The sequence below is a fragment of the Osmerus eperlanus genome, chromosome 18 (assembly GCF_963692335.1).
Source record: "Osmerus eperlanus chromosome 18, fOsmEpe2.1, whole genome shotgun sequence".
Taxonomy (NCBI): Eukaryota; Metazoa; Chordata; class Actinopteri; order Osmeriformes; family Osmeridae; genus Osmerus; species Osmerus eperlanus.
Window position 1 is genome coordinate 10,181,717 of NC_085035.1, and position 27,327 is coordinate 10,209,043.

The 27,327-nt window shown below is 41.7% G+C and overlaps 1 protein-coding gene across 2 annotated transcripts in view; it reads left to right on the forward strand.

Moving 5' to 3' along the window:
• Window positions 1–6,005: 6,005 nt before the first annotated feature.
• The window catches only part of sh2d4a (SH2 domain containing 4A), a 36,140-nt gene continuing 14,818 nt past the window's right edge, over window positions 6,006–27,327 (forward strand). Inside the window, exons 1-9 of one of the 2 annotated variants that reach the window (XM_062484724.1) lie at window positions 6,008–6,138; window positions 6,236–6,310; window positions 6,623–6,951; window positions 7,498–7,657; window positions 8,637–8,784; window positions 10,119–10,251; window positions 10,406–10,604; window positions 23,087–23,217; window positions 25,583–25,800. In XM_062484724.1, the coding sequence (XP_062340708.1) occupies window positions 6,777–6,951; window positions 7,498–7,657; window positions 8,637–8,784; window positions 10,119–10,251; window positions 10,406–10,604; window positions 23,087–23,217; window positions 25,583–25,800 (1,164 nt within the window). In that variant the 5' untranslated portion in view covers window positions 6,008–6,138; window positions 6,236–6,310; window positions 6,623–6,776. Of the gene's footprint in view, window positions 6,311–6,622; window positions 6,952–7,497; window positions 7,658–8,636; window positions 8,785–10,118; window positions 10,252–10,405; window positions 10,605–23,086; window positions 23,218–25,582; window positions 25,801–27,327 lie in introns of both variants that reach the window. The other variant, XM_062484723.1, reaches the window with a different exon arrangement.

Genomic DNA, 27,327 nt, shown 5'->3' on the forward strand with positions numbered 1-27,327 from the left:
GTTTCCTTTCGTTTCCAATCGCAGCTCGCCGTTACGAATCTAAATTATTTTTCGGCGACCATTGTTGTTTTCAACTGGAATCGCCTGATAGTGTTGGAGGCAGCCACGTTCGGTAAGTAATATCACCTATTTTTACACATTTTAAGCTAGAATCAATGATTGGGTTCGTGAAAGTACACTACTCTTGAATTATGGTGAAGGTTTAGCACTTTTAGACCTTTAGATCGTGAGTCTGAAGTGACGGAAAACCGAACTCGAAAAGTAGCTAGCTCTAGCTTTTTAGTGTTTTTAATTAGTGAATAATTTTGCATCTTGGCGAATTGTTCATCAAAAAGGTTGAGGAGGGCAGCCTTTAGGAGAAAAAGCAATTCCCCACAGACCTGTTGGCTCACAATTTTGATTTGGGGCGTGAAAGTCTTTGTAATAAGCCTATGCGCCAGGGAGACTGCATAGGCTTAGGCGGCAGCCATGTTTTGGTCGCGTCATGTTCATAAGTTCACCATTTTACAGTTAGGTCTACACGAAAAAGGTCGAGGAGGGCAGGCTTTAGGAGATGTGGGAATTGGGCTTTTAGCCAGATGCTCCGATTATTTTTGTGATTTGTGGACTTGCAATTGGAGTGATACTGCGTCCCGGGGGTACATTGTTTTGACGTTAGCCTCAGAGTCAGGCTCGGCTCGCCCACTGGCAGTGTGTAAACAATTTTGTATTTCACTCCATTCTACTCCAAAAACGTCAGGGATATGCCCTGAGAAAGCGAACTACGTTAGCCAGGCTAGTTTTGCCAATTTCAGTAAGTCAGGCTATTTAAAGGTAGCCTGGTCCTAACCAGACCCTCGTACATTTCATTTGTACAGAGGATCTGGGATCGCCCCATTGACAAGCGTTAACTTCCTTGAAGGCGGGTACTCTGTTGAAGTTTAAAACTATTGGATCTGCCCAGAGCCACTCTGATCTGCCATAACCAATCGCTAGCGTTCGCCTTAGCCAACTCCTTCACCATGGAGCTAGCTGCCGTAGCTGGAAAATCAAACTTTTCCCGAACCCCGTGGGGAGGAGGGCCACAACATCATGACCACCAACAAAACTCAGCAAGGATTGTTCTTGCTCCGGCTTTAACTTATGGATATTCGGAAGCGTTGCCACAACCGCAGAAAAGCTTTGCTCGCATATTTCTCCGCCGCCATTACTGAACTACAACACAAACTAGTGCACAACATCAACGTCATCGTTCTCAGCCACTCCCTCTGTTCGCTGATTAGACCTACAAAAAAATTGTTTCTGAAAACCGACTGATGCACTAGCCTAGTTGGAGAGCTCACTGTCTGCTGTCTCTGGTGTCCATTTTTACTGTTACAGCTCAGGGGAACATTTCATTTATATGCATCTGTATGTTTCACTCATTGAACAAATACATTCTAATTCTATACGGTTTTGTTCGGCTTGACATAGCGTCCATTATCTGGGTCGGAGGTAGGCACTAGGCAGCGAGGGGCGGAGCTTCAGCTCCTTCAGGCGACACGCCCCCCCAGTCTCAAGCAGAGAAGACTGCTGATTTTTTCACGATTTCAAAGCCTAATTTAACATACTTGTCGTGTTATTTTTTCATTAGAATTTGGATGGGTAGTTAATAACACATTATTCTGTGGTGTGGCGAACTTAAAACTCGTTTCCAGGTCCACTTTACAGGATCTTAAATAGGGAGTGGACAGGCTCTCCGTAGACGGGCTCTGGTCTATACGTTACACTTGCCTTTCACGGTTTGGGCATAATTCAATTTTTTGGGGAGAAAAGTGAAACGTCACACCCAAAGCATGCATTCACTAGCTAGCAACAGTCAGAAACGTCACAACATTACACAACGTGTGCGTTTGTAACAAGGCCTGTACAATAAATACAAGCTGGTATGTTCACTGCTTTCAGTGGAGACCGACTCAATGAAAGACGAGTCTTAAGTAATTTTGCTACTTGCGTAATTTTTTTCTTCCAATTTGGATGGGTAGTTAAAAACACATTATTCTGTGGTGCGGCGAACTTAAAACTCGTTTCCAGGTCCACTTTACAGGATCTTTAAGTGTCGCTTACCTTTTGGTCACATTTAACAATTTTGTATTACAAAATTATTGGAGCACAAATTTGCATTGTGTGTCATACAGCTTTGGTGTGCTATACAAAGAATGTTTGCTTAATCATGTTACACATCACACATGCTTTTGTACATGTTTATAGTAAAGAATGAAAGACTAAATTATATCAGTGAAGTATTTTATTTATTAAAGCTATGTTTCTGCATATGAGAAAATTGATGACCAATGACATGCTGGGGCTGAGCTGCACATGAATTACATGCATTGTCTACATTTATACGTGCTGGGATGCCATCCGTCCATCCATCATCTGCCGCTTTTCCGGGGGTCGGGTCGCGGGGGCAGCAACCTAAGCAGGGAGGCCCAGACTTCCCTCTCCCCGGCCACTTCCACCAACTCTTCCTGGGGGACCCCGAGGCGTTCCCAGGCCAGCCGAGAGACATAGTCCCTCCAGCGTGTCCTGGGTCTTCCCCGGGGCCTCTTCCCAGTGGGACGTGCCCAGAACACCTCACCAGGGAGGCGTCCAGGAGGCATCCTTATCAGATGCCCGAGCCACCTCAACTGGCCCCTCTCGACGCGGAGGAGCAGTGGTTCTACTCTGAGCCCCTCCCGGATGACCGAGCTTCTCACCCTATCTCTAAGGGAGAGCCCGGACACCCTGCGGAGGAAACTCATTTCGGCCGCTTGTATTCGCGATCTCGTTCTTTCGGTCACTACCCACAGTTTGTGACCATAGGTGAGGGTAGGAACGTAGATCGTGCTGGGATGCAACATTTAATATTGTGTGTGATTGAAATTCATGTAGACTATGGCTACATTACAAAAGTGTCAGAACTGAGAGCAGTCCAGTGTGATCTCTCCATCTCTGGATAAACCACTTATAATGCACTCAAGATCCGTTGTCCTACGACCAAAGAGCGACGTATACGGCAACGTAACCCATGGTACCAAAATTTAAGTATCCAGCCGACCAAGGTACAGCGTCGCGGCAACGTTGTCTATGGGACCAAAAATAACGTAACCAGCCGACCAAGGTGGCAACCTTGTCCATGGGACCAACTGGCAACATTCCCTTTATAACGTTGCTACAACGTTGCCACGAAGTTGCCAGAAGGTAACGTCGGGGGTTAACATCTGAGCACTTACTGGAAACGTTGCCGCAACGTCATGTGTTAGCTGGGTGCTCTGTTTGGCTCTGTTGCGGAAAACACGGGGCGCTCTTTTTGGCCATGGTGAGCAGCCATAGACTTATGTGAGCAGCCAATAGCAGCGTTACTGATCAAGGTTTCTACTATCGATACATACCCCCTTTTAGACCAACGCTTAACTCACTCCAGCTATACTAATCATAAACAACAAGGGTGTTGGAAGAATTAGCCAGATCACGATTCGCACGATGATGTCATCTTGAATGTCTCATTTGATCTGGGATGTAATAAGCGACGTACGGAGAACGGGCCCCAGGTCACATAGCTACCTACGTTCTTCCTGCAATAACTATCGTTCGTTACCTACAAACAAATGCTTCGTAACTGAAGAGTATTTACTTTTTATTGGCGATATTGACAACAGATCTCCCATTGCATCCTCTCTCTAGCTTCGCTTCGGCTAAAGAAAAAAAATACCACGTTGACACACTTGCAAGAAATGATCCGCTGGTTAGATGTAGCATGATCTTATTTACTACCCACAATAGTTCAGCTTTTTTTGCAGCAGCATTTTAGCTAATCAGAGTAGCTTTTGCAGTTGCACAACAAAGTCACGTAATGTGACGAGATTGAATTTAAAAGTATAAAGAAACTCACCAGGGACAACGACAACATCGGAAACCCTGCACTATGGATTATATTTTTGATGTAATCTTTAAATTAAGTGTCTGAACAGGACTGGGTGTGCAGGCACACATGATTAGTTTCTCCTCCATCTTGAACCTAAAACCTAGATTCTAGGTTAGAAATGTTGACAATGACCAACGGTTGCTACGTTACAAGAAACAAGGAACCAAATCCATCTTTCAATAATTAATACTTTTCAGAATGGGTTTTATTCGCCAAGAAACACATCACACAGACAAGAAATTTACTGTGGCAGGAAGGTGCACACATTAAACATATAAGAATCTTAAATAAGAAGTGTACAAGTCTAACTAATACTAAGGGGCTAAAAATGTAAAAGATTTAGAATGAAAAAATAAATAAAATGTCTATAGTACAAATAGGGCAACATACTGCAATTTGGCAAGGTGTCTTGTGCAGATAAAGTGATAAGGGGGGGTCAGATGGCTGAGCGGTTAGGGAGTCAGGCTATTAATCAGAAGGTTGTTGGTTCGATTCCCCTCTGTGCCAAATGACGTTGTATCCTTGGGTAAGGCACTCCACCCTACTTGCCTCAGGGAGAATGTCCTTGTACTTACTGTAAGTCGCTCTGGATAAGAGCGTCTGCTAAATGACTAAATGTGAATAAGTGATAAAGTCAGTGTGAGTCCTTGGCCTTGTTGAAGAGGCCAGCAGCGGATGGGAAGAAACTGTTTGTGTGGCGTGAGGTTTTGGTCCTGATGGACCGCAGCCTTCTGCCGGAGGGTAGTGGCTGAAACAGTGTGTCCAGGCTGGGAGGAGTCGGACACAATCTTCCTTGCTTGCCTCAGGGTCCTCGAGGTGTGCAGCCGATCACCTTCTCAGCAGCGCGGATGATACGCTGCAGTCTGCTCTTGTCCTTGGCAGTGGCAAAAGTGTACCAGATGGTGATGGAGGAGGTGAGAATGGACTCAACGATGGATTTGTAGAAGTGCACCATCATTGTCTTTGGCAGGTTGAATTTCTTCAGCTGCCATAGGAAGTACATCCTCTGTTGTGCTTTCTTGGTGAGGGAGCTGATGTTCAGTTCCCACTTGAGGTCCTGGAAGAGGATAGTGCACAGGAAGCGGAAGGACTCCACAGGGTTGACTGGGGAGTCCACAGGGTGATGGGGGTGACTGTCTTAAGAGCATTGAGCTCTAACATAACGCTTTAACATTTATGAAATTAAATAAGATACCCTTTTCATCACTCTTTTTTCTCCTTTTTCAACCGTAAGAAAATATTGCAATGCATAACAATGACAGATATACTTTTAACACTGTCTCACCATTTTGGTTTCAAAGCAACACTTTTTTTCACCTTCATACTGCTGACATACCTTTGTCTGCTATGATATTGATAACTGTTATGTAATATACTCTTCATCACTATATTTTCTCATTTTTCTAACTTCAAACTTTTTTCTGTTTCTCAGTCTTTCATTCTTTAATACTTTTAACACTTAAAAATGTATGAAAGTCAATAAGATCACTCTTTTCATCAGTCTTTTTTCTACTTTTTAAACAGTAAGAAAATATTGCAATGCATAACAATGACAGATATACTTTGAATACTTTTTCTCACCATTTTGTTTTTAAAGCACATACCTCTTTTAAAATCTTTGTAAAACCTTCATTATTCAAGCCATCAAAACAAAATCGTTTCAACTGCATTCAGCAAACACACACATTTTCTTCAAGAAATGTACCTTTCTAGTTAAATTGTATTTATTTCTCATGGCGCAGCCCCTCTCAACAAACATCGTCAAGTAGACTATTGCCAAGATTTGGAAAAAGGTGAAATTGTTTTAGTTAGGAAAACTTGTTCTACAGTAGGGCCTAGGCTAGTTGGGCCACTTTAAAATCAAAGCACGTCAAGTGAACGATATGCTGACTTACATTTCTAATACTAAAAACAACTTAAAATACTGTAGGCCTATTTAACATAATGAATAGCCGATATAGTTTGTGAATAAAAGTTTTAGGCCTTAGGCTAGGAGGATATACGCCTACATGGGAGTGGCTTATTTGTTGTTTTGGATGAGTTACATGACATCTTGTGGAAGTGGATGAGGTAAATAGGGAGCGTCTTGCGAAACTTCTCGGAGTAATCTGTTGAGTAGCTACCGAACTTCACCTGCAATTCTCTTGGATTGGACTCGTTAGTAGGACTATCGAAATTTACAATTCAGGAAATTGACAAAATAATTAAAGCAGGTGACTGTTGTTTTTACACGACGCACACATTGACCCATGTACAATATGAACATGAATAGGCTTTATTGAAGTTCGAGAAGCTTTGATTTCCTTATAGAAGAACATGCGACAAAAACTGAAGACGAATTTGACGTGGTTTTTGATTGGCATAGTTAGATACGCCGTGAAAAGGGTAAGTCAAGTAAAGTTTACGTTTTCGAGAAAGGCTGTATGACCGATATATAAGCCTACTGAGGTATATAATTACAAGATACATAGCCTAACATAATTCGGCCTACCAGTTTGTCCAATTGCAGTGTAGCCAACTATTAGCCTACTTTAGAGTGTGTATTGGTGTTTTTGAAATTAGTTGATAATATATTAAAATTGATTGTTTCACACAGACCAGGTGTATTAAGATACACTGGACACATGGCAGAGAGCTATCCTTATTTTAGTTTATAAAAATGCTATTCAAATTTGACAATAGCCCCTTTGTTTTTAGGAAGTTCTAACCGAGTGAGAAAAACCATGGACCAGCAAACATTAAAGTTTTAACAACATTGAACTGAGACATATTTCTTCAACTCAAATACCTCAAGCTGAGAAATTTCCCCAGCTTTAAGTTCACTGTGAAAACTGTAAAATATTTTTGAGAGATGCTGCAACAAATTTTGACTGACATGTTCATCGACCCTGATCTCCTGGCTGAGTTGAACGAAGAGCAGAAGCAAGTTTTGTTCATCAAGATGAGAGAGGAGCAAGTCCGCCGGTGGAAGGAGAGAGAAGCAAGACTAGAAAAGGAGGAAAACAGAACGAAGAAACCTAAGACAGGTATCAATTGTTTAGTTCTTGATGTGTGTGTAAGTCTCAAAAAAAGTATTTTCATATTTATTGGCTGAATAAGGGGAATGGGTGTAGCTCGGGGATAGAATTTAACTGCAGATCCAGAGGTCACAGGTTCAGATTCTCCCTGTATTCAGCCTTGAATAAAGTGTCAGTTTAACAAATACATTATTATTATATGTCTGATTCAATTGGTGATAAACACAACTCTCAAAGCTATAGCACACATCTGGGATGTCACCTAGAGGTTGTTGCATATTTAAGTTTGCATTCAAAGTTTACATTATGCAATAAATAAGTTATCTGTGGGAAAATACTATGGTTCTTTATGTGGTATAACCAGACCTGCAGTCATTTTGTTTAAGTACTTGATAACTCACTGGATTGTGTATTGTAGAAGTACTTTGCTTTGGTAGTCTTTAATGGGTGTGTGCTTGTTTGTGTCTGGCTGTGTATGTGTTTTCACATTATTGTACGTGTTTGTGTGTGCATGTTTGTGGTATATATTTTCTTCACACATCTTTTGTCCACCAGTCACATCCAAGAGTGTGACGTGGTTGACAGGAATGGACAGTGACGTGTGGGTATGGGTGATGGGGGAGCACCATGCCGACAAGCCCTACGTCCAGATTTGTAATGATGCTTTGGCCGAGAAGGCAGCCCAGCAGGCTCAGCAAGAGGCAGATGAGCTTAGGTAGGAAGTGATCTGTCATTACATCCTCATTAGATCACCACATTTTTATTACATCTATGTGGAGTCGGTTACCACAACTTTGACACAACTCTAAAGTTCAAATGTGTCACCTTTGTGACAAACCTTTCCACAATGTTCCCTCTAAACATGTTTAAAAGCAGGTTATTTAGCTTGCTTTCTGGTGTGCTTTTGTTAATTACATGTTCAATACTCACAGGCTTTTAAAACGTGACTGACACATTATCTGCAATTTGCATGGTTCCTTTTATTGCTTGAATGCCTGAATGTCTATAGACCTATTTCTGCCTTGTCACACTCATGCATGTTCTGTCACAGCATCTCACTAAAAATAACCTATATGGTATGTTCTGCTTGGATTCTACGTCTGTCAGTCAGCTGAAGAGGGCACAGTTAATTATTATCTAGACATAGTACCAACAGATCTGGAATCCTAGTTAAACATTTATTTACTTTGCCTATTGACTCAGCCACTCCTATACTGTAAGTTAAACTTTTCCCTGATTGTGCTATGCCTATGACCTAGATTGCTTGGAGGTTAATACTAATTTATTGGAAAATGGTAGAGCTTGCCTTTTTATTATAGTTAATAATGGTAGCTTTCACCCTGGTTTGGTTGCACCATACTGTGGTGTTCATGGCAGCTCTAAAAGTATAGTAAAATGTAGCAAAATATTACGTTTATGTGTGCAAAACATAGCATAAACTCCAGTTGTTTGTTCTTCTTTGGTTCACTTTTTAAAATGTGCATACACTATCTTCATGAAGGCCGGAATAATTCAGGGACTTCAAAGTGAGCCTGCAGGCTAGATTGTATTTTGTTTTAAAGCATTAACACGCTCCTGTACTTACTAATGTGTTTGTCCCCTTCCTAGTTCCTCGAAATTGATTTCACAGACACAGTTGGTGTTAACCCAAACATCCTCTGAAGTTGAAGTGTGTGTGTATGTGTGACTTCTAGATTGAAGAAGGAAGCAGAGCTGGTGAAGAGGTTCTCTGGTATGTTGCCAGACCCTGGGCTGCTGTCTTGGAGGGAGGAGGAGCAACGTGAGCATGTCAGACGGGAAGCAGCAGCTCAGGAACAGACACAGCTGCAGGAAGAGCTCAAGGTACTGCACCACCAAACAAGTCATAGTCAACAGTCTGTTGAACAGCACAATGTCGATCCCTAAGCCCTAGGTCACATATACATTTTCTAAATTGTAACCTGCTTCCATCTTTATTTACATTTACTCATTTAGCAGACGCTTTTATCCAAAGCGACTTCCAAGAGAGAGCTTTACAAAAGTGCATAGGTCACTGACCATAACAATGAGATAGCCCCAAAACATTGCGGGTAGCCAAAACATGAAGCATACATTGTGGAAAGCAAATAAGTGCCAATGGGAAGAACCATAAGAGCATGTAGTTAAACAAGTTACAATTAAACAACATGAACCTCAAAAATTGCAAGAGTGTACCTGTAGAAAAATCAAGCAACAATAATATAATTCACAGCGAGTACAAGAAGTGAAATCAGTTACAACTAACCAACAAGAGCAACAAGTCCCTCAATAAGAGTCATTGTGTTCCTGGAGGAAACTAACATCAGGTCCAGCAAATCATTCCTAAGTACCGTTGTACTCCCGGAACAAGTGCGTCTTCAGCCTTTTCTTGAAGGTGGGGAGACAGTCAGTGTCTCTGATTGAGGTGGGGAGGTGATTCCACCATTGGGGGGCCAGACAGGAGAAGAGCTTGATGCGGGCCATGATGAAAACAACTGTAAAAAAATATTTAAAAGATTGTCCGGCTTCTAGCGGACAATACGAAATGCCGACAAGACTGGGCCGACAAGACTGGAGCGTGTCACATATCTAGGAAAAGTCAAGAAAGCAGGGTCCTGGAATTTGATCGAGTGCGAAGATACAATTTTTTTGGTATCTTGGTTTTTTGGGTATTTTTCTGTCAGCGGGACAGCATCCAAGGGGTTAATGTACAGTATAGTTATTGCTGTGAAATAAGAATTTCACCAGAACAATGGTTTGTGTTCAAATATGACTTTCTAAGTGTTCTGATACCACTTTTTGCTTTGTTATATGATTTGTTATTAATGGTCATAATTAATGATTGACTGATTAGCCATACATACCAGCTGTTTTCAGTACATACAAAACAGAATTTAGCCTACCTTTGACATGCTTTGGAATTTTTTACAGAGAAGTTGTTTAAACAAGGAAGTTGATGCATCAGACAATCCAACAATGCACCTGCATGAGGAATATAATAAATATAGTAATTGTGGGCAATGTCAAGTAGTTGTAGTTCCCTAAATGGAAATAGTGTTTTAATTTTTTTCTGTGGGCCACACGTCTCTCATTTAAAACTTTCATAAGACAGTTGTGAAATAATACATCTGTTCTCACACACGTGGAGCTATTGAGGTGTATTTTTCTTTGTCTTCCAGAAAAGAGAGTCAGAAGAGAGGAGGATGGCTGAGGAGGAGGTGAGAAGGTTGGAGGAGAAGCGGAAGCAGCAGATCTACATGGACCTGAGGAAAGTGAAGGAAGAGAGGGATGACAAGGACTGGCAGGAGACATGTGAGAAAACGTTCAAATAGGAACCCTCTCTGGGTTACCCAAGAAAGGTTTCATTTAATAAGTATACCTTTGTAAACCTGGTTGTTTGGTAGTTTAATGTGTAGTTTTAGTTCTTTAAACAGGGTTCTAAATACAGTATTTGGGTGTTTCATAGTGCGGAAGTCCAAAGCAGCAGACCTGCATCGGCGATCCATTGCCAAGCAGACCCGTGATGATCACCGTAGGAGATCGGTGAAGGCTCTAGAGCGAGGTCGAGTAGCTGCAACTGCCAAGGCCTTCGGAGGGGAGAAGCTGACCCTTCTGCCTAGACCCAAACCAAGGAACCTCACTCTTACTAGTGATACCCTTAATTTGTAAGTAATATTGTAAATTCTGCTGTTGGATTCTAAGACTTAAGATCTGAATAAAATATCTATCTATATCGGAGTCAGCATGATAATACAATAACTGTGGAAGGAAAGTATCCCGGTACTTATCTGAACCAAATCCCCCAACACTAGACTATTAGTCTAGGTCTATTAATGTTTCTGCTGTGTTGTTGAGTACTACATTGTATTAATTTGAGGGGATATGTAAAAATGCTAGTAGGACAACAATATAGGCGTGAAATCACGCACCAATGAAAACTCGCTTGGATCATGACTAAATTAGAATGTTGATTTTGGCTTCGGTCCAAATTGTATTGCGTCTGGGTCCGGATCCGGACCGCGGTCCGCCTATTGAGTACCCCCGATTTATTATAATCCTAGGTTGATCAAGTCATATTAATTCTAGAGTACATAGTACTGTACAATAAAACAAATCCAAACTAAAATACAAATATAAAACATTAACATACTTTACATAACACACAAGGAGACTTACCCTAACCCTAATAATAAGAAAAGCTAGAAACACAATAAGTGGCTTCGCTGCTTGGCCCCCGATAAGAAAAGGTAGAAACACAATAGGTGCCTTCACAGCTTAGCTCCTTGGCCCCCATATATTAAAGAGAACAGGTTGTGCCTTGCCATAGACAGTCACACCCAATAATGCACATATAAAGTAGCCTTCAGCAGAAACTGCTGTCAGTGGATTTTTCAAAAGCCTGATAAACTGAACACCATGGCGTATGGCCTGCTTCACTGTCAGCCTCCTACTTTCTGCCCCAGAGGGTTTGTTGCTTATTTTCGTGGATGGAAACTGAAAAACGGGTTACGTTCACCTAAAGTACAGAGACAAGCAATTTTTTTTGTAAAGACAGGTAAAATGCTGTACTAAGTTATCTGATAAGACAAGCTCTCCATACTTCATTTTAGGAAAATGTGAATAACTTTAAAAAGGCATGTGCTTCAACAGCTGGCAATTCTGTGTTGATATGCTATGTTAATGCAGTGTAATTGCAGCAATGTTATCCCCATTTATTATTATGGCCCAAGCAGCAAAGCTGCAAAGCCATCTATTGTGTTTCTACCTTATTGTGTGTGCTTGCTGTAATGTATTCCAGTCAACGTACGCGCTTCTAGCTTCGAGCATGCCAACTTTATTGTACTGCGCATGAGTCACACATACAGCACTACGGGTAATGCATTAGTACAGAACAGACTGTAGCCACAGGAGTAATTAAAACTCAATACGTTACATCTCCCTTCTTAACAAAATAAGAAACATGTACACAGGAGCAACTCAGCAATATCGTCAGCAGTTTAAATGTCCTGGCTTCATGTTAAATAATATCAACATCCATTCTAGAGTTCAGTGGCTTTATGAAAATAAACAAACACATAAGAACTTTACAAAACAGTGACTTTAGTCACACTAACTTGGAAGGAGAGGTTACTAGCACTTCACTTCCAAAGGTGTCTTTACTAGAGATGCTCCGATCAGGTTTTTTGGTGCCGATCACCGATCACTGAAATCAGTATCTGCCGATCCGATAATACCGATCACGGTGTCGATTGAAGCATTCTATTTATTGTGTAGCATTATTTATGAAATTAATTATTCTTAACAACATTGGTATTGAGAGAGTATCATGAATTGACAACCATCCGTTCTATTGCAGGGAACGTGCAACATTCCAGTGTAGAAGCTCTCTCGCTTACTATAAAATGTGTAAATAATAATACATATTAAAATAATAATGAAAATATAAATCTTTAAATAAAAATCACAACAATAGAATCACATGTGCAACATTCCACTCTCTAGAGGCTCTCAAGAGAACTTGGAGCTTATACAGTAGCTTTCCTGTGGAAAAATAATACAAACTTAACTGCAACATAAACAGGCTATAGCCAAATATCCAATATGTTTCAAGTCAGTCAGTTTCAAGTCAATTTGTCTGCATTTAGGAGGAGATAACAGACAGAATAAAGATAAAAGGTGCACAGGAAGTCAGCAATTTAAAAAAAACAACAACATGCATCTGTAGTGTCTCACTCACTCACATCCTTTACTCACTCTCTCACTTCACTCACTTCATGCACGAACTCACTCGGAGAGGGGGCATACTAGAGTATTCAAACCTTACTTCTGATTAAGCAGCATCACTGGAAGATTTGCCTTGATAAATATAAGCATATCAGCATTTTTAGGAGTCAACCTGTTCCTCTTCTCATCTAAAATATGTCCTGCTGTGCTGAAAAGTCGCTCGCTATCTACACTTGTACAAGGTGCGGAGAGGAAGACTCGTTCTGCTTGTGCGAGAGCAGGAAATAGGTCTTTATTGGCCTTCCAAAAAGCAGTGGCTGTCCGTGACTGTTTTCGTTCGAATGTGGGTCTCACAGAGTAACGTCGCACATGTGTGATTCTGAAAATTCCAACCGACTATTTTCAGATAGGCAAAAACTATGACAAATGCTATAGTATGGCTTCAAAATTTACAATTAGAGGCAAACAAGTAACACTAGCAGATAGTAGCATTGCTACGAGTATTATGGTAGGTTGCTAGGTAACTGAAGCTAACTAAAGCTAGCTAGCTTCCGTTTTGGAAAACAAACTGGTGGAAGCGTCGGAAATATTTAGAACTCACGCAACTAAAGGTTAAAGAATCATTTCTTACCATTGGCGGCCTGAAATGCCTATCTAACGTTTTATTGAAACATCTCTGATAGTAGTTCTCGCTGATTTTATGTCATCTGATCGGCCATGTTTGATCGGCCGTTTTGAGAAAACCGATCAAAACCGATAATGGGAATATCGGCCGATATGGATCGGCGCCGATCAGATCGGAGCATCCCTAGTCTTTACCACACCTTGGCCCTCACTAACTTTATGTGCATAACTCAATAAGTCAGTCTGTCGGGCCTAGTGATGTACTGTTCACCTCGCTGGGCCTGAGCATGTCTCAAGGTTTCCCTGGGAGGTGAGCGAGGCTTCTCAGAAGGGGTGGGAGACAGTGGTTGCTTTTCATCTGACTGCTCTGGTGGCCCTGTCTGCTTCGAGTGTTTGCACAAAGATGTTGACAGTTGCGGCGGTACTCCTGGTTTCCGCTGTCCACAACATATTTTTTTTATTGAACCAGAAAGGTCCCATTGAGATTAAAAAATCTCCTTTTCAAGGGAGACCAGGCAGCAACATAAGAACACATAGTTACAGACAGAAGAATACAGAATGAGACAAGTTAAAAAAACTTGAGCGTTAATGTGTTGCATTTGGAGCCTGAATCGATTCGGAATATCACTTCTTTAGACAGAATTTACAATTTCACCACCCATTTGTCAACATGGGGTCAGCAGGTTGCATCAGACTAATATTCCGAATTTCTTCATCATCTAAAGAATCTTGATTTGCCTCAATACTTACAGCGATTACCGCTCGCTTGTGACAAATTTCCACCCAATGGTTTGTGGCAGTAGGAACAAACAGAGCCTTTTGCTGGGCACTTGCCTTGGTTCCACTTGTGCTGTGGGTCTTTTCCACACTTTGTGCAGTTTTTGTGGAACTGACTGATGCTTCTTTTTGTGTAAAGTTTCCTTTGTTGTGCATTTTGTTACTTGGTAGGAAGTGCTTCGGTTTATCAGACACTGCTGATATTTGTGATTCATCTCTTGACGATCTTCATCTGTTTTTGTGAAGTTTCAAACTGCTGAGGTATTCATATGGCTTTGTCAGACATCCCAACCTGCAGAGACTCATTTCAGGGAGGTGCCGTTTAGCCGTTTCATCAATAAAATAAGCACATTTTCAGCAACTACACTGCCCATTTCTCCTCACATTTGAATTCAGATGTTGATTTACATGTACTGTTTAGCTGAAATATGAATTGTAAAAACTTAGAGCAATGGCAGCCAAAGGATTATGTTCGTCTTGTTGGTCACGGCAGCCCCCGCCCCTGACACAAGCGGTTCTTAATACGGACCAATCACAGCCAAGGGGTATCTGTAAAATGACTGACGGACGGATAGTCAGGAAAATCAGGAGGTGCACGTAGAGCTCTCCGAGGGGCTCGGAGCTAACCGTTGACAAACGTTGCTAACGCTAGCTAGCTATACAAGTTATAAAACTGCTTTTTAAAACTGCATTAACGTTAGCTACACATAGCAATTTGTAGCCGGTAGACTTCAAAGCTGAATATTCATCACTAATCCAGCTGATTGCGTCAATTTATATCCCTCCAGGCTTTTGTAGGCTTTCAAAGACTCTCCAGACTAGGACGAATGAAAGTTGATAGAGAGTTGTAAATATCTGGATACAGAAGGTCAGGGAAGCCTTCAGTTTCACTCGTAAAGGGCGTAAAAATAACACTGGGAGCATTATATGGATCACTAATGTTAAATCGATCACGTTTTTCTTTATAGCTGCCTATGTCTTTTGAATTAAAGTGCGCAATGAACTCGGACAGGTTTAAATCCGTGCTGGCACCGTACATTTTAGCCACTACTTTCCTGCCAAAATGGTGACGTAAACAGTAAAGTCAGGTGACAAGTCAAGTGAAGTCAATTTTATTGATCCCACTAGGGGAAATTTGTTTGTAGACAGGTATTAAAACACATTCAATCCATCATAAAATACTACATAACCAGAATACCTGACACCACACAAGACAACACACAATACAAAAACAATACAGTTTTTTGGGTAAAGGATCACTTAATATTGAAAACCCAGAATAAGTTCCGTCCATAAATACTTCATGCCATTCATTTATGCACATTTAGCCTCCCAATAGCAAAACGAACAAAAGAGTCCCCAAATCATTTTGTTCTGTGGGTGGGAGCTCTATACCTTCTTCCTGAAGGCAAGAGCTCAAACGCTCCCTTCAGGGGATGGTCAGTACAAGCCAATATGGAGTGGGTCTTCCTTGCGACCTGCCGAACATAAAGCTCAGAGAGCTGGACTTGGTTTACCCCAATGACTTTACTGGCCACTCTGACAAGCCGATCAAGCCTGTTCTTATTAGCCAGATTCAGATTCCCAAACCATACCACCACACAAAATGTCAGCACTGACTCAATAAAAGTTCTATAAAACAGCGTCATCATTTTGGTGCACACCTTAAAAGAGTTCATTTTTCTCAAGAAATAGAGACGTTGCTGTACCTTTTTTGAAATGGCATCTGTGTTGTTCTGAAAGCACAGCCTGTTATCAAACACAGTACCCAGATATTTATAATTCTCAACCAAATCAATCTCAATCCCCTCAATAGTTGTGAATCGGGGAATGGGCACCGACCTCCTGAAGTCGATAATCATATCTTTGGTCTTTGACAAATTCAGTTCAAGGTAAAACTCCTTACACCATGAAACAAAGTCATTGACAACCAGCCCATGATCCATATCTCCTCCCTTCAGCAAGCTGACTATGACCGTGTCATCTGCAAACTTTAAGATGTGTCTATTCTCAAACTTACTCTGGCAACTATTTGTGTACAGAATATAAAGAAGAGGAGAGAGTACACAACCTTGGGGTGAGCCAGTGGATGAATGGAGCTTGTCTGAAAGGACGCCATTATCTCTCACACACTGATCTTTCTGTCATAAAGTCTAAGATCCATCCAATAATATTCATATCAAGATTGAAATCGGAAAGAAGTTTCTCTACTAGCAAATGTGGTTGAATAGTGTTAAAAGCAGAAGAAAAATCAATGAACAGAAGTCTGGCATGAGTTAGTGGGCCCTCAAGGTGATGATACAAGCTGTTCAGCAGCGTCAGAGAGGCATCTTCAACACCCCTACCAGCTCTGTAAGCAAACTGCATAGGATCCAGAGAACCCTGGATCTGCTGCCTAACAGCCCGTCCCACCACTTTCTCTAAAACCTTCATAAGTAAAGATGTAAGTGCTACCGGTCTAAAATAATTTAAGGACTTTGGTTTTGTACACTTAGCGACAGGGGCAATAATTGAATGTTAATTGAATATTTGAATAATAATTGAATATTTTGTAACTCCAGAGATTTCATAAAAATAACCTGAAAAACATTGCAGAGCTGATCAGCACAAGTCTTTAGTTTGCCACAGATCTTATCAGGGCCTGGGCTCTTCCTACTATTGGTGTGCCTAAACAGTTTTGCAACAAAGTCAACATCAATGGTCAATGTTTGACTCGACTTAGTCTTGCACCTCATCTTGTCTATCTGTTCATTAAAATCTTGTTTATCAAACCTTAGATAAAAATCATTCAAACCATCAGCCAATTGGCTATCAGAATTAAAACCCTCCAGACTGACTGCCTTATTACCCCTTACATGACATCCAGTCATCTTTTTCATGCCATTACAAGCAGTTCTTAGATTATTACTTTTAAATTCTGTCTCTATTTTGTCCCTATAGTTAAACTTTGCTGTCTTAATTTCAGCCCTTACCTCCTTCCTCAACTCTCTCATCTTGGCTATATCTCCTCTATTAAATGCTTCTCTCCTTTTGACTTAAAAGACTCTTCAAGTCTTTTGAAACCCAGGGTTTATTATTTGGGAATATTCTAACTTCCTTGGTAGGGATCACAGAGTCCGTACAGAATGTAACATAGCTACACACCACATCAGTAAGTTCATTTATGTCATCAGAGGAGTCCAGGAACACTGACCAGTCGGTACACTCGAAACAGCCCTGAAGTGCAAGGGAACTCTCCTCAGTCCAAACCTTATCCATTCGCTTCACAACCTGCTCACGCTGAAGCACAGTCTTGTAGGTTGGAAAAATGTGTACTACATTGTGATCTGAAGATCCAAGCGGGGGTCCACCCACAGATTTATAAGCTCCCTTGATAGAGCCATAACACAAGTCAAGGGTTTTACTGTGACGAGAAGGGCATGAGACATACTGATAAAACCCCGATAATGTGCCCTTTAGTTTACAATGGTTAAAATCTCCCATAATAAAATTGGGGGAATCTGGTGATATAGATTGAAGTTCTTGTGTCACTTTAAATATTAATTAAGCTGCTGCTTTGGCGTTTGCTTTAGGATGTATATAGACCACCGTAACAAACAATTGAGGGAATTCCCTCGGAAGGTAGCCGGGCCTAAGCGACACAGAGAGTAACTCTATGTCAGCTAGACAGACCCGTTTTCTTACCGTAAAGTTGCTACACCATCTGCGGTTTATATACAAACAAACGCCCCCTCCTTTAGCCTTCCCCGTTACCTCACAGTCACGATAAAGTCGAATAGGAGTCCCGAAACCATCAATTTCCAGTGAAGAATCCGTCTCCATGTGTGTGAGCCAAGTTTCCGTCACCGCCATAATACAGGCTTCTCGAAATTCCCGCAGATGATTGACATTCGCTTGCAACTCGTCGATTTTACTTCTTAGAGACTGCGCATTAGATAGTATCATAGAAGGCAGAGGGATGCGATTATTCCGTAGTTGTTGACTAATCCGCCTCCGAACACCACCTCTTCTTCCACGTTTCCTAACATGAACTTTCCCAGGCTTGTATCCTCGTATATACATCCTATCATGGGGCATCGCATCTGGTTCCAATTCCAAGACATCCGGAGCTCTATACCAGAGAATGTCTAATATGGGGAGAACTGCCACTCTCGGGAAACTTCCGGCTTCTGAACTGGTTGCAGTTCCACTCTATTTCCATATATGGGCGCTAACGGGCGAGTGCAGAATGAATGGAGGTCTATGGAGCTATTCCCCTCAAAATCCACTTTTCTCAGGATAATATATTTTGTCTAGGAATTTGAATGTTGAATTCAAAAGGGGAGGAAAAAGAATACACACTGACGGGTGTTAGATTTTTTTAAAGTCGCCTTTTTGTTCTAAAAAGCCTTTTAAAATGTCAATGACATCATACACATCGTACGGCCAGAGATACTGCTTTACGGCAAGCTCTGGTCACTTCCTTTTTTCTCTCGAGGGGACAACACAGCTGACAGGTTAGGCTCTCCCTGTCAATACACGTGCTAGAAAGAGTTTCGGTTTGCTAATGTTGTTGCTAATGCTCTGACATTCTGGTTCCGCTTCGGATGCCATCAAGCGGGATCTCTGGTCGTAGTCAGTCCTTCACTAACCAATCAGCATTCATTAGCAAAATGCCAGCGTGTTATGGGCAACAACGACTCACCCTGTAAGAAATATAAAGGACATAAGTACTCGTTCATTCAACTTTCGACCTATAATCCATGTTGAACTTCAAAAACTACAATCAAATCTGAGATTTCTCAACGCAGTCAGGCGAAAGATGTATCTGTCTAAAAAAAAAATGTATCTGTCTAGCTCCATATACTCCCATTCATTTTGCACTCGCCCACGATCACCCCCAGTGGAACTTTGGTGGAACTACAACCAAATTCTGTACAATGGGGCTTAAAGATCCTGTAAAGTAAATTCCATGTTTTGCTTCTAAGTACATTATATACGTGTGAAATGAGTTCCTGAAAGCATGTGCGAAGCGCTAAAACTTTGTCACACTGAAATGTGGAGTTAAACCGAAGAACAGTTTCACTTCCGTTTTCAGATCAGGTTTTAATGGGCGGAGCCAAAAAATGCCCTATCTACGTCATTTCGCCCTATCTACGTCAGATCACTCAATGGCTCCTCCTGCTGTACTGTTATTGTAGCCTACATCAGCTAGCTAGCTAGCTTCAGGATGTCTCCCACCACCCGCAACTGCATCTTCCCTGGATGCAAGAACTCCAGCTGCGCTGCAACGCCATTTAAGTTCCCTGTTGATAATGAAAGGAAAAATAGGTGGATAGATTTTGTGAAGAGCCACGCTCATGGAAAGCTTCGGATAAACTCCAACAGCGCACTGATCATTTCACGGCGGACAGTTTTAACATGGACCAGAGACAGACGGGGTTCACCAACACACGGCTTCTCTTGCAGCGTGGAGCCGTACCGAGCATCGCCCCTCCGGCCGTTCATCCTCCGGTCGCACCTGGACCATCCACCGCCGCCAGCAGTTCATCACTCAGTTCTGTGTGCTTGTTATAGTTATACTAGATAACTTTTCCAGAGGTATCTCTGCTATGAGTTAGTGCAAACCGCTAAATTGATATTAGGCTACTCGGTGTAGAATGATGGTATTTTGGTGAAATGGTAGCTAATGTGTTAGAAGTAGCCTAGTTGGAGAGCTCACTGTCTGCTGTCTCTGGTGTCCATTTTTACTGTTACAGCTCAGGGGAACATTTCATTTATATGCATCTGTATGTTTCACTCATTGAACAAATAAATTCTAATTCTATACGGTTTTGTTCGGCTTGACATAGCGTCCATTATCTGGGTCGGAGGTAGGCACTAGGCAGCGAGGGGCGGAGCTTCAGCTCCTTCAGGCGACACGCCCCCCCAGTCTCGAGCAGAGAAGACTGCTGATTTTTTCACAATTTCAAAGCCTAATTTAACATACTTGTCGTGTTATTTTTTCATTAGAATTTGGATGGGTAGTTAATAACACATTATTCTGTGGTGTGGCAAACTTAAAACTCGTTTCCAGGTCCACTTTACAGGATCTTAAATAGGGAGTGGACAGGCTCTCCGTAGACGGGCTCTGGTCTATACGTTACACTTGCCTTTCACGGTTTAGGCATAATTCAATTTTTTGGGGAGAAAAGTGAAACGTCACACCCAAAGCATGCATTCACTAGCTAGCAACAGTCAAAAACGTCACAACATTACAGAACGTGTGCGTTTGTAACAAGGCCTGTACAATAAATACAAGCTGGTATGTTCACTGCTTTCAGTGGAGACCGACTCAATGAAAGACGAGTATTAAGTAATTTTGCTACTTGCGTAGCTAAACTGCTGACCAAAAATAAAGACCATGGTGGTGTTATTGCAGAAAACATGGCTGGCTACATCTGCAGATATTGCAGATATTTCTCAGTTTTTATTAGCTATAACTAGTTAGCTTCCGGGAGGTACTTAGGGTGACCAGACGTCCGGATCCGCTGTTGCGTGTCCTCTTTTTCGCCCTTTTGTCCTCCTTTTTGACCCTTCCTGCCCACCGTCGCAATTTACCAATCGCGTAGGTTTTCAGATGCCAAAAAGAAAGACCTCCTTCAAACCTACGTGGAGTTCAGAACTCAACTTTGCCACTAAGAGCAGCAAAGTTCAATAGCATGCCTTCTGTAAGCTCTGTCGCATTGATATAGATGTGAGTAGTAGGGGGAAAGGGGCTTTAGAGCGGGATGCCTGCGCTACGCAACGGCACAAGGATAATGCTAGTTCTGTCGGGAATTCTTCCTTGACATTATTTTTTGCACCGAACACAACAACAGATGATAAAACAACCGCTGCTGAGCTGACCAAATTATATATTTTAATTTCTATTACAATTTAAATAGTTTGGGGAATGGTACTGTCTTATTTTCTTATTTATCTTTAGACTAAACTTGTCTCACCAAAGACAACAGAAAATCAGTGCACTTGTATTGAATTTGTATTCAAATTGCAAATGTTGACTTATTAAAATGACTGTTATTGTCTTAATTTCATACTAATGATACTTTTTGGGATTGTCCTCCTTTTTGACCCCTTGTCCTCCTTTTTGACCCTTTGTCCTCCTTTTTGGACCCAAGTATCCTCCTTTTCAGGGTCATGCTTCTGCTCACCCTAGAGGTACTACACAGCTGGCTAGCTAGCTGGAAGAACTCTAAATCGACTAGGCTAGTTACAGAATAAAAAGGCCATGATATCTCATATGTAGCTTGATATGAGTAGGTATCCTAGGTAGGAATGAACAATTGTGTCTTAATTACTTGCTAGGCAACAGTTCAATTGGAAATGCGTCAAACTTTATTTCCAGTAAACTTGTTATATTAGCTGTTTTCCAAAAATACATTTCAAGATTATTAACTTTTTGGGGGCATATTTTCCGTTTGCAGATGGTACTGTTTGAAAACAGGTTTTGTATAGGCGGGGCAAAAACCCAACCTATCTACGTCAAAGCGACCTATCTACGTCAGATCACAGACAGTTGCATTCTGTTACCCAGCTGGTACGATGCAAACACAAAGTAATTAACACATAAAACACTGCAGGTAGGTCTGTCCTGATATCTGCAATTGATGTAGCTAGTGTTGCTGTTGTTGCTAAATTCAATAAATTCGAGGGGGCGGAGATTCAGCTCCTTCAGGCGACACGCCCCCCCCAGTCTCAAGCAGAGAAGACTGCTGATTCTCACGATTTCAAAGCCTAATTTAACATACTTGTCAGTATTGTTTTTTTCATTCGAATTTGGATGGGTAATTAACAACACATTCTTCTGTGGTGTGATGAGCTTAAAACTAATTTTTTATTCCACTTTCCAGCATCTTTAAGGGGAAGTTTAAGTCATATATCCAGTTTCTTCGGTTGAATGCAACTTCGTTTCAACTATCTTCGTTTCAACTATGTGAGGCTGCCACATATCACCGTTACCTTTTACACTAATGGAAATGAGAAGAGATTCGTGTTTTATTCTACACTTCACTCTTACTATTTTGATGTGAAAATGAGCAGCAACAAATGTATCTCCAAATGTTTGGATGTCTGATATTAGTTTAAACAATAGCAGGGTTTTTCCTGGGTCAAAATGGGTCTTCGGTGCTCCAAAAAAAAAAAAAAAAATTCTAATCAATGTATTTAATCCCAGGTGTTTTGCGATTTCCTTTTATTTTCTTCGTGCCTACACTATATATTATCATTCCAGGTTAAGAATACCAATGGAGGCTGCGTTGGAAATCGTTAATCAAACTTTTTGGAAATTTCATTTGCATTTGTACAAGTGTATTCGTGCACATCAGGCTGGCCCTCGCAGCGGAACGACAGTTTACTGGCCGCTCTGTCCATTCGCGCACCTCACAGTTGCGTATTGATCAGACAAGAAGACATGCTTATCAACTCGATTACTATTGATCAAAACAGAACGAGGGTTCGGCTGTAGCCTACTTGAAACATACTATTGAGAACATATTCGCTGACATGCATTGCATGCGTGATGAACACAGCTTTTTTTTCCCCATCGCAGACTTTTGTTTTGTCTTAGGCGCTCGGGAAAACGGCTTAGGCGCATGCCCAAATTTTCTCTATGCATGAAAAACCCTGCAATAGGTTTAAACTAAAGGAGTGTTGGTGTGTACAGCATGTTGTGGCTTGTGATGGTGCAGTAAATCGGGTCATTGTTATTATGTCCCCGTTCATCCCGGAATCAAACTTCATAAGATTGTTATCATAATGTCATTACATACATAATCAATTTACATCAGTAACCACAGCCTCAGTGTTATCTCCTTGGCCTGAAATGGATCCCATGTACATCAACCCGCACACTTGTGATGGGTCTGTCTCGTTAATTTGGGGTGCAAGCAGATATCTAGAGATTTGCAGTATGACACCCAAGCCCAAGCTTTAGAGCTTAAATGCAGGAATGCTCTTTACTGCCTGACCCAATTTTCTGTCTTTGTCTCTGTGGTGTTGACAGGAAGAAGGGTGTGCCACGGACTCTTTCCACCTCCGGGAGAGAGCACATCATCCAATGGTTCCAGGAGGAGCAGCTGCCTCTTCGAGCAGGTTTTGAAAAGGATCAGAGTCGTATAGCTCCTTGGTTCCATGGTAAAGCCAACAGCTAGAATTTAGTTAGTAAATCTTCAGTGACATAGTTTCTGAAATGTTTGTTTGTGTGGAGGTAATCATCCATTATAATTTTTTCCAAGTCCATTAGGGATCATTTGAGTGGAAAGGTAAATTTTAACATTAACATTACAGTGCCAATTTGTCTAAGGCACACATTTTGGGTGATTTGCTGCCTACAAGCATTTACTGAATGTCTATGAAAGTAAATGATTTCGTCCATACACACTATTATGCAGGTACGTAGATAGACATTGTTAACATTCGGGGCTTAGCCCAAACCTAACATAGGACCTTGACTAGGCTTATTTGATCTCAGCTCGGAACATCAATATAGAATGTTCAAAAAGGTTTGCTTTAATTTGAGCGCAAAACACTTTTTTTTTTTGCTTTATGTAATATAAACATTACGTTCACTGACATGCTATATAGACAGTGCATTTATTTTGACAGACTGTTGTAGCATGTTACACAGCACATAACACACAGTTTGTTTTGTCGAGATATAAACATTATATTTGGGGCTACATTCAAAAGGTTCAGGGCTACAGCCCCGGCAGAAATGGCTGGCAAAGCCCCTGCTATCTAAATCCATGATGGCGCCCCTGATGGCAGCCTCGGCCTGTCGGTGCACTCTGTTTTGTCTCAATCTTCAACACCTCTCTGGAGGCATGCCAAGTGCCAGATGTTTTCAAGTCCTCCACAATCATCACTGTGCCCAAAAAGCTAAGGTCCTCTGGACTTAATGATTACAGACCCATCGCCCTGACATCTGTGGTAATGAAGTCTTACAAGCGTCTGGTGCTGGCACACCTCCATCACGGATCCTCTCCTGGACCCCCTGCAGTTTGCCTACAGAGCCAACAGATCTGTAGACGATGCAGTAAACATGGCCCTCCACTTCACCCTTCAGCACCTGGACTCCCCGGGATCCTATGCCAGGATCCTGTTTGTGGACTTCAGCTCTGCTTTCAACACCATCATCCAAGCTCTGCTACAGGACAAGCTCTCCCAGCTGAACATGAGACTCCACCTGCAGGTGGATAACTTTCTGTCTGAGAGGAAGCAGTGTGTGAAGGTGGGGAAACGCATCTCTGACTCCCTACCATCAGCACTGGATCCCCCCAGGGCTACGTCCTTTCCCCTTCTCCCTCTATCCCAACAGCTGCACCTCTAGTCATCAGTCCATCAAACTCCTGAAGTTTGCGGATGACACCAGGATGAGTCTGACTACAGGTGGGGAGCTGACAACCTGGTGACCTGGTGCAGCCAGAACTACTTGGAGCTAAACGCTTTCAAGACAGAAGAGATGGTTGTGGACTTCTGGAAGAATCCAGCCCCACTAAGCCCCATCACCCTGTGTGACTCCCCAGTCAACACTGTGGAGTCCTTCCGCTTCCTGGGCACTATCCTCTCCCAGGACCTCATGTGGGAACTGAACATCAGCTCCCTCACCAAGAAAGCACAACAGAGGATGTACTTCCTATGGCAGCTGAAGAAATTCAACCTGCCAAAGACAATGATAGTGCACTTCTACACAGCCATCATTGAGTCCATCCTCACCTCCTCCATCACCATCAGGTACACTGATTCCACTGCCAAGGACAAGAGCAGACTGCAGCTTATCATCTGCACTGCTGAGGTGATTGGCTGCAATCTGCCATCTCTCGAAGGACCTGCACACCTCAAGCTCCCTGAGGCAAACGAGATAGATTGTGGCCGACTCCTCCCATCCTGGACACACACTGTTCAGCAACTCCCCTCCGGCAGGAGGCTGCGGTCCATCAGGACCAAAACCTCATGCCACAAGAATAGTTTCTTTTCATCCGCAGATGGCCTCATCAACAAGGCCCAGAACTTCCAACTGCCAATAATACTGTAATAAAGTCCATCGGCCACTTATTGCTCATTGCCCAATGCACAAATCACATTGCACTCTCTTTATATTTTATTTAATTTGTATTGTATATTTGACATAGATGTTTTTTAAATTGTTTAGTAGTGTTAGAATGTTTTTAGATACTGTTGTACATTTTCTAAATTTAATATTTTCTACATTTATTGATTGATCCTGATATTATGAAAGGATGAAACAACAACAAAATCTACAATCAAATGAGTGATAACCTTGCTTCTAGATATTGGGAACAATTTTATTGGGAGTTATATTATATTATATGTTTCCCTCAAACCTTTATGGTCGTTATGTTTTAATTCTGCTTAGTAGTGTTAAGTACACTGTAATGCAGTGTATTAGATATCAAATGCTTTTATACACATACTTCTATGAAGATTTTTTGGTCTCACATACCACCAGTATGTAACGTGTTTATTTTGCTTCACCAAGGAATTATTTCACGGGAGGATGCAGAGAACCTACTGACCGAAGGGACACCGGGCTATTTCCTGGTTCGGGTCAGTGAGAGGATTTTGGGATATGTACTCTCCTACCGATGTAAAGATGCAGTTAAGCACTTCCTCATTGATGCCACAGACGGATGCTATACACTACTTGGGGACCAGTTACACTTCTCATCATTGGCAGAGCTTGTCGAGTACCATGAGGTAGTATTTTTTTTTTAAGTCACTCCCTGTCCATCAATGTGTGAAAGTAGCTGAATGTTGCTGCTATGTACAACGTTGAGAACAATGTACCACGTGATATAGTTTGTCTAGAGCAGGGGTGTTCAATCCTGGTCCTCCAGCACACCTGATTCAAATGAATGGTCATTACCCGGCTTCCACAGAGCTTAATAACAACCCAGTCATTTGAATCAGGTGTGCTGGAGCAGGGAAACATCTAAAACATGCAGGACAGGGGCTCTCGAGGACCAGGATTGAACACCCCTGGTCTAGAGCAATGTATTATGGGTTATATATTATTTAACCATACGAGTGAATTTATTAAAAGTTCTGTTAGCAAGCATTATTAAAGGCAGGGTAGGTACATTTTACAAACTTAGAAATCTTTGCTTGAGTTTGGTTCGGATTCAGACCAAAATATCCCACCCTTCCCATCAAAGCCACACCTCCAAAACACATGAACTCACTATCTGAAGCATTGACTGTAAAAAGAATGGACAGCATGACAGCTCCTCAAAAGGGAAGCCAAAACATTTTGATCGTCCCCTGTTGGCTGCAGTATAGGTCATAAGTCCCGCCCCCTCCATGCTAGCGGATGGGACATGGGCAAAAACTAAACTTGTAGATTGTTTTTTCTGATTTATGGTTATTTGACTACGTAAAAAGGGGTTAGTGTGTGCTCGCGATTGGGTCGGGTGAGTGTATGGGTGGGACCTTGATACCGCTCCACAACCCGATCAACACTGTGCAGACTCTGGCTCCAAATGACATCACCAGCACAAGATGCCAGCACCCTTATACGGGATATTTTGGCTTCATTTTTGTACAGTGGGAGGAAGCATAAACGCATCGTCCATTCTTTTTACAGTCTATGGTCTGACTACTGCAAGGAGGTAGGTAGGTAGACAAGTAGCCCGTCCAGTGACGGCTGGTGGTGATATTGGGTGGGCTAAAAAAGTGTAGGCTATTATAGGCTATATTCATCATTAGTTCACGCGGCAGAAAATGCAGAAGTACATCTGAGATACCATGGGGTAGTAGCCGGTGAAGCCACCTCCCTGAAATGAGTTTTTGCAGGTTGGGATGTCAGGTTTAGTTTCCCATGATCAGCTCAAGAACTGGGCACTCTGCAAAGTTCATATTTTGCAAGTGACATTTATTTTTACAACGGATATTTCAGTATATTTTATATAAAAATGCATACCTATTATATATAAAGATTACATTACATACAAAAGCATATTTTTTTTTGCTGCTCATTTACAATTCAAAATACTAAGAGTGAAGTGTAGAATGGAATAGTTGTCTTCTCATTTCCCCTGCAAGAGGGAATGGTGATCAGCAGCCTCATAGTTAAATCAAAACGAACAAATTTGGCAGATCGGTGTCAAAATTGACCTAATCTCTATGACATAAACGTCCTTTTACGTTTTTCCCTTCTCGTGATATTTTCAGGCAATTAGCCTACTGATATTGCATTCCTTCATTAATAAAGAACCCCCTTTGATG